Source organism: Gymnoscopelus braueri (assembly GCF_963280865.1).
Source record: "Gymnoscopelus braueri genome assembly, chromosome: 1".
In the NCBI taxonomy this organism is placed as follows: Eukaryota; Metazoa; Chordata; class Actinopteri; order Myctophiformes; family Myctophidae; genus Gymnoscopelus; species Gymnoscopelus braueri.
In genome coordinates this window covers 60729325-60737540 of record NC_137603.1, presented here as the reverse complement: position 1 = coordinate 60737540, position 8216 = coordinate 60729325, and the positions used below count along the sequence as shown (strand labels likewise).

The 8216-nt window shown below is 41.5% G+C and overlaps 1 protein-coding gene across 2 annotated transcripts; it reads right to left on the bottom strand.

The window, feature by feature from the left end:
- Nucleotides 1-200: 200 nt before the first annotated feature.
- On the bottom strand, nucleotides 201-7283 carry ddias (DNA damage-induced apoptosis suppressor). 2 transcript variants are annotated; one of them, XM_080424899.1, is made up of 6 exons: nucleotides 7175-7241; nucleotides 6891-7133; nucleotides 4750-4911; nucleotides 4379-4487; nucleotides 2769-3076; nucleotides 201-2172 (listed from the first exon to the last, which is right to left on the bottom strand). In XM_080424899.1, the coding sequence occupies exons 2-6, from the start codon at nucleotides 7007-7009 to the stop codon at nucleotides 336-338; spliced, it is 2535 nt and encodes an 844-aa protein (XP_080281025.1). In that variant the 5' UTR covers nucleotides 7010-7133; nucleotides 7175-7241; the 3' UTR covers nucleotides 201-335. The 2 variants fall into 2 exon arrangements, with proteins under 2 accessions (XP_080281025.1, XP_080281024.1); XM_080424898.1 differs by having other exon boundaries at nucleotides 6891-7283.
- Between the last annotated feature and the right edge of the window lie 933 nt (nucleotides 7284-8216).

Below are 8216 nucleotides of genomic sequence, written 5' to 3'. Positions count from 1 at the left end.
AGTTAATTCCACCTTAACCTAACCGTTTGTTTTGGGGTATACTATTACCTTCTGTGTACGTACATAAAACAAGCGCAATAATTATTTATTTACCATTATCCATATTTATGCCCTTCACAGCATCTACATGTTATTTTACTAAGCATGTCCAATATTTGTTAATTCTAATGCTCAGCTCCGACCAAATCGAGGCAAATTACTCATATGTGCAAATATATCATTCCTGTGCAAACTGATTAGATTTTGATTGATTTCATTTGATTCCCATGGGGAAATTCATTATTCAAGACACAAAACAAAGGGCTTCAATTAAAAAACTGCAAAAACACATGAAGCTAGAATGAGTCAGTGAACAGGTCTCTGGACAAATCATAGGCCCCACTCTCTTCATCAGCTAAGTGACCGACAGACCCGTCCAGATTGACCTCCACACCTGATGTGTTTTGACTACTGGACCCTGCCCTCTCACAGCCACCTGGCGGATTACAGTCTCCATTCCCTCTCTGTCTGTGAACCAGCTGTGTCTTTGATGGCGTTGTAGTCATGTCTATATAGTTTACTTGTTTATCTGTCTGTTGCCCTCTCAGAGTGTGCTCAAAATCCCCCATCGAGTTATCAGTCAGTTCTCTAGGTCTGCACTTCACAGGCCCTCGAGTTTTACGAGTGTCATCATTGTCACATAATCCGTTCTCGTTGCAAACACTTGAGTCACATGTGAGGTTTGGTCCCGTTTTCTCAGCTGGTCCTTTCTGGGCCAATATGACACTGTGCTTGGACCTGTGATCCAGCCTCCAAAAGCTGCTCTTGTGCTTGGACTTGCGGCTGCGTTTCCTCGGTTCAACACTGAACGGCAGGCTTTGTTTTGCACAGTTTGTTTGGCGCAGATGAGCTCTCAAACTGTTCAACCTACGAAGGGTCGTAGTAGTTCGTAGTGGTGTGCACATGTGTGAACTGTAAGAATCTACTCTATTGGGTTGCAAATTCATTAAACCCGATGCATGGTTCACATGTGTAGGAACATGTAACCCTGCATGACCAGCTCTCTTCACTAGAGGAGTAGACTGGGAGGGTGGGATAAAGTCCAGACACTGGAAAGGATCACAATCCTCCATAGTAGTTTTGACATCATTATTCTGAGCCTGTGTGTCTGCTACGTAGGAAATGTCAGAGTGAACCAAGTCTGGGGATGTTTTGCAATCTTGCATTTCCTGTGTGTGCGCTTGTGAGCCCTCGTCAAAGTGTGAGTCTGTGTTTCTTTGAGCTCTGGGCGTCTGTGCGAGTGAGCTGTTAAAAAGGTCTGCAGAGCAGTCGTACGCCCCATCCTGATCACATGACCTGACCGACGGCAGCTCTTCGTCTTCATTGAAAGATGCGGACAGACTCTCCTCTTCCTTCAGAGACTCGTTCTCATTCCCACTGAGATTTCTGTATGTCTGGGGCGAATGATTAGGCTCTGGGTCAACTCCATGGCTTCTGTCCGCTGCATTGGTGATCTCCAGTAATATGCTATGTGGGTGAGTGCCCGTCAACCGAGCGTTACTTTGACAAACCGAGATGGCTTCAACAGCTTGTGAGTCTCCAGGTAATGGGTTTCCACTAGGGGTGACTCCCTGACAAAGAGACACCAAATTTGGCCCAGTTTTACATAATCTATCATCTACGTCTCCATTATTCTCCTCGCATAAGAACAGCCCTAGACTCTCCGAGAAAATGTCCTCCCAGGCCACTGAATCTGACAAAGACGCATTGGCTTGTTCGGTTTGCTGCTCTCCGTCAGAACCCTCCCTCGTCCCAAAGCCGAGTGGTACAGCCCTGCTGGGTCCGGGCTGGGAGGGACTAAGCCAAGCGTGCAGGACGGGGGTGTTTTCATCACCCTCGCGGATAGAGGAAGCCGGAGAGGCTCTGCCTGAGGAGCTGCTCTGATAGACCGACAGCGAAGGCGATGGCGGCACTCTTGCGGGATTTGTGGCGTCATGTTTACCCCTGAGGCCTCTATGGCAAACGGGTGCAGGGTGCAGTGCTCTTGGGTTGTTGTGTGTCTGGTAGTGGGGACGCTCACCTGCACTGGCCTGAGTACTGCAGCCTTCCTCCTGCTCTGCCGACGAAGTGATCAGTCCCAGTGACTGTTGCCAGGGTGGGGTAGGGCTAAGAATGTGCTGACTGTTTAGTGATCTAGGGGAATCAAGTATTTAAATGGTCAGGCACCGGTACAGCAAACTAGCAAAAAAAAGGATCAGCAAATTAAAAAGAAACAAAACATACTATACAAATACATTAGAAAATGCAATTAACTCAAACAGAAAAACACATCAATCACTTAAAAGGGATAATTCACCCAAAACATTATTTTTTTTCTATGGATTAGTCACCCCATGGAGACTTGAATTCATGGATATTTTTTTGTTTTTGGCGCATTCCTAAGCCAATCATTTCATGACCAGGGGACTGGTAGGCAGCGGTTCCGGTAGGAGACACAAAGGAGACTTTGTGTCTCTTACCGGAACCGCTGCCGGTCATCAAACGATTGGCTTAGGAATGAGACAAAAACAAAAGTAATATCCATATCGATAGAAAGTCATTGTTGGGGTGAACTATCCCTTTAACCCTTATATATTATACACTTAGTTGACCATGGTTCCGTAGGGCTCTATACTTGGTCTGCCAATTTTTTTCCCTCTACATCAAATTTCTTTGCCCCACACAACAGGGACACTAGGGTTCACGTAGTTAAAAATAAAACACAATTTTAACAAGGACAATAAATGTACCTTCGCCTTGACGTGGAAAGCAAACACGAGGCAGGGAGTGTGGTGTTATTGAAGCTGGCGGATGGCGACTGGTGGGGAACCGGCAGTAGAGCTGTTGTTGCTGAGGGTCTGGAAGCTATGAAGGGTCCGGTGGTTGTCCCGAGAGGATGCTCCGTAGCCCTTTGAAGAAGGGCCTGGTAGTAGCTGACCACAGAGCAGCCTCCTGGCCCTGTACCTCTGGGGAGAAGGATCTGGTTGGCAATGAACTGGGCAGAGGAATCACCCAGGGTGGGCCTCCCAAACAATAGACCGTTTTCTGCATCCGTTACCTACAGGGGACAGAGACAAATAAGATCCTGACAATAGCATGGGAAGAGATGACGCACATACAAACTAACTTCTTCAAGGCTGGGTTCATGTATGTCATGTATTTCTCACCATCAGAGATGCAGTGTTTGGAAGAACAAGTCAGAAAACCAAGTTGTCTTGTTTTGGTTCCTGACACGTTACCATGTACTGTATGTTGTAAAATTATGAAATACCAATACCTACTCGGTTTTAGCCTGGTATCAACCAAAATAGAGTGCTACAGTTTGTAGTCCTAAAATCGAGAGGTGAATTAGAACAATGGCTTCCCTCAACAGATTTCCGCTGCTTTTTTTTATGCAGAGAATAAAACATCTTTGATTGGTTAACATAAGCCTTAGAGAGTTTCACATTTTGTTCTGCATCATAAATGATGGCAACAGTGAAGCTGCTATGCTTCTTTTTTTTTTAAACATTAATTGCTTGTGTGGCAAAAGAATAAACAAGACATTAGTGCGTTGATTTGTGGTGATTACCTTGAAACGACTATTATTTCTGGAACACCAATCTACACAGTAAAATCCTCTGTGTTCATTTAAATGTGAAGATATACAAATGGAAGCAAATGGACCCTAGGGTTCACTGCTGGATGGACCCGTCCCGTAGGGGTTCACTCTCAGATTACAGGACTGTAAGCGTTTATTTTGGTTCCCAACTATCAATAATGTAGCTGGGGATCCCCTGGAACCCATTCAAGGACCAACGTTGAGCTCAGTGGTTCCCAAACTGGGGGTCGGGACCCCCAAATTATTTTGGGGGGGTCCCCAGATGATTAGCTTAATGTGCAACATTGTTTTCTCACTCAACTGTAAACAAACCAACATACAGTATAAGTGTATACAGGGTATCTGCACATTTCTAAAGTGACAATTTAAGGACTTTTAAGCCCTTTTTAATACCTCGAAAATGAAAAAGAAATAACTAAAAAATAAACTAATAATAAGACATTACTACATCAAAAGTAACCAACAAACTATACGATTAAAAAAATGGCCAAATTGTCAAATATTGCATTGAAAAGAGGCAAAAATGTACAATATGTATCTGTGGAACCGAGCCAAACTAAATGTACTGCCTACAATTCCAAGTGCTTGTTGGGGTGGGGGGTCCCCATTTCAAATATATGATTATTTTGGGGGTGGGGTTGCGGCCTGAAAGGTTTGGGAACCCTTGGTATAGCTGATCAGTGTAAGTATCAGAGCATATCTACTGTAGAACGCACCATAGTCCCATCAAGTCACCAGGATACCATATTTCAGTCTTACCTTTATTCCAAAGATGAAATGTCTGCCGATAAAACAGTCTTCAACAGCCTTGACCAACAGCACGGATCTTACTGGTGATTCACCTGACTTGTCCGAGTCCTCAACTAATCTATAAATAAAGATAAATGGAGACAAACAGGTACTTTTTCACATAACAGGCAAACACAGAAGTTTCAGTTAAGTGCAGACATAGGATAAAGGTATACAAACATAATAATATTACTGTATTAGTGGATGACCTGAAGCGGGTCATAAGAATGGGAGATACTTTTGATTGTGCTTATCAAATGGCTTATTGGAGTCAAACTATTTTAGACAAAGTTCTCAGTAACACATCCATTGCTGCATTCCAGCTCCCATTCAGTCTTTACCTCTGCAGACCGCTGGCATGAATGCCAAAGAGTGCATTCAGACAGCCTCCAAACACTGTCATTCCAAATATACGCCTGTCCCGAGCCACGGTCATTGACAGACGATACCTGTAGTCAACCTGCTGCCTCAGACAGCTGGAGCCACATCTGGAACATCTGCATCTAGAGATTAGAGAGATAGATCATTATGTATTGTAGACAGACAGACATCGAAAACTGAGGAAGAAGACGTTGACTATGTACCAATCTGGGAACCCATTCGGTTAAACAAAATAAAACTATTATATATATTTTTTCTTTTGTTTTTGCCTCTGGGGGCACTACCTCCTTTTTTGAGTAGAGACAGAAACTCAGTTTGTCTCCTCCCCTTTCTGTCCACTTCCTCCCGAGTGCTTCTGTGTTTATTCCTAACAACACCACTACATGTTTAGGGCTTGATTCTGCAGGAGTTTCCTTGATTACAACCACATCTCCTTGATCGTCATTTTCCCTTCATTTCTTCTAGATTTGGGGAATTCTGCTGTTTTGTGTGGCAGCAGCCCGTATTAGAGGTAAACGTAAGACTGCCCCTCCACTCAGTATACACACCCCACATATATGCAGAGGCCATTCATGTTAATTGTGCTGTTTGTTGGGTTTCACAATTCACATGCAAATCAAAGGTTGTATGTACATCATTGTTTTTCTGCTGGAAAGTGTGAATGGTTCTCTCATGCCCCCCACCCTCTCTCCCCCTGTATCTCTCTCTCTGTCTCGTCCCATGCCACTTTGTTTCTGGAAAAACAAATCTCTTATCAGTGAGAGTGTGGGAATGTTGCAGTTGTACAGTCGCTTTATGTACTGTACTATGACTGAATAAACTCCATTCCCACATAGTGTACACATACACTCCATGTATCCAAGTTATAAAATGTAATTGCATGCATGCAATCATAAAGAGATTATGATTATTAAGTAATGAATGGTTATTAATAAAGATGGGTCTTGAATTGCTTCAGTCATCAAATCAATTTCTGAAGGCCTACTTTTAGCTTTTTAATGGATGAAAATAAAAAATTTACACATCATTTGCCAATGTTAGTAAAGCCTGACAAAAGTATCAAACTCCCAAAATTCACCAGAACACAGGAAATTAAATCTACTCTATTAAAAGGTTTCTGGGGGAGTACCCCCAGGCTGTCTGTGGTTGTGGTCAGTGGCCATGCTGCACAACATGTGTAGAGTTGTCATCAACTGAGGGACAGCCAGTGGACAGAAGAGCCAAGCACATCTGGCTAAACAAAGTCACAACTGCTGCATATCACTGTTACCATTGTCTGATATTTATTTATTGTTAGGATGTATTGGTTGTTATTAACTTAGTGTCTCTGTATACGTAATGTTGTGATTTGTTTTGTATGCTTTGGCAATGTAAAACATTTTATCATGCCAATAATAAAGCATTTTGAAATGTAAATATAAATATAGAGGGACATAGAGTGAGTGTGAGACACAGATATAGACAGGAGGTGTTTCTTGTATTTTACGTGCGTCATTCATGTAATGTAAATCTATGCTGCAACATATACATGTTCAGTATGTGGTGGTTGTTACCCAGTGGTGGAAAACAACTAAGTACATTGACTCAAGTACTGCACTTGAGTACAATTTTGAGGTATGTTTTACTTTACTTGATTTGTCCAATTTGCAGTACTTTTACTTCTACTCCACTACATTTCAGAGGCAAATACTATACTTTTACTTTACTACAATTATTTGAAAACTTTAGTTACTAGTTACTTAGTAGATTGGATTATTATTACAAAACATAGATCAACCACTTCAGCCCTTAAACTTTGGCTATTTTCAAAAGATGTTCATACATTTGAAACCTGTGAAATGGATACTTTAAGTATATTTTGATGCCAATACTTACTGACAATTCACTAGTTGTATACTGGACTTTTACTTGTAACAGAGAGTAATTGTTTCTACATTATAGTATTGATACTTTTATTTAAGTACAAATATTGAGTACTTTTACTCAAGTCAATTTTGAATTCTGGACTTTTACTTGTAACAGAGTATTTCTACATTGCAGTATTGATACTTTTACTTAAGTAAAAAACATTTGAGTACTTTTACCACCACTGTTTGTTTACCTTTCTGTGTCGTGTCGTAGGTCTATCCTGGAGAAGCATTGTTTACAGCAGGGATAGAACACACAGCCCTCCTGCACAGACAACACCACACACTCCACTAGAGCCCGTCTGACGGGCATTAAGATGTTTAAAAGACATTTACGACTAAAAATGTGTCCCTGACTGATCTCCACTGCTGCCAAGAAGACAGATAAACAACAGCATGTTAAACAACAACACACCAACCACTAGGTAACAAAACAACTGAACTAACTTCCCCCAACCAATGCTAAAGTACTGCTAACCCATAGAGTTATAATGTATCGTGCTAACCCCTAACTGTATGGCTAAACCCATAGAGTTATGATATATCGGCTAAACATAGTTATAATTTATACTAAACCACGGAATCAAATCAAATGAACCGCCGTACACTGGTGTTTCCCTAAAGTCGGTTCGATGGGATACAAGTGTTCCTGTGTGCCCGTTGGACCGTTCCTCCTACCGGCCGGTAGTGGTTCTCAACCTGTGGGTCGGGTCCCCACATGATCTTTTAGGGGGGAGGGGGGCGTAGATCTGCGATTTTCACAATATTTATCTGTGGGAACTGAGTCAAACAAAATGTAACGCATCAACTCTTTTAGGGGGTCCCCACTAGTTCAAATATTAGGGGATAGTTCAAATATGATTCTTTTAGGGGGTCCCCACTAGTTCAAATATTAGGGGATAGTTCAAATTATTTTGGGGGGTCACGCCACGGCTTGAAAATGTTGAGAAGCACAGTTTAGTTGTGTAGTCAATAAATTAGATTTAGAAAGCAGATTTTGCATATTAGATTAAGTGGAAAATAGGTATGAATCATTAAGGATACAACAGAGTGACAGAATAAAACAGATGGATTACGGTATATCAATATCATAGCACCAAAACATAATATATAATATGGAAAGGTCAAGACATTGGAAGAAAGGTGCTAAACCTGCGTTCCTTACAGCCCCCATGATTTCACAGTGGGGTAAACAGTTTATTTACAAATAATAAGCATTAAGCACTGTAAGCAGAGCAATGGAGAAACCTTCTTGATTTGCCTTTTTATCATGGATTTCTACAGACTATGACTATCACCTCTTGCTATTATATTCCCTTGCACTCAAAACGGCTTAAAATTAATGTCTTCTTGTGGATGTTTTCACAATTTGCTCTGGAGTAGGTTAATTTGTGTTCAGATTCTGTTTTACTTTTGTATGTTTTGATGACAACACTTTTGTACTTTTACTCAAGTATGTTTTAATTACCAGACTTTTACTGGTAACACTGTGTTTTTACATTGCAGTATTGATACTTTTA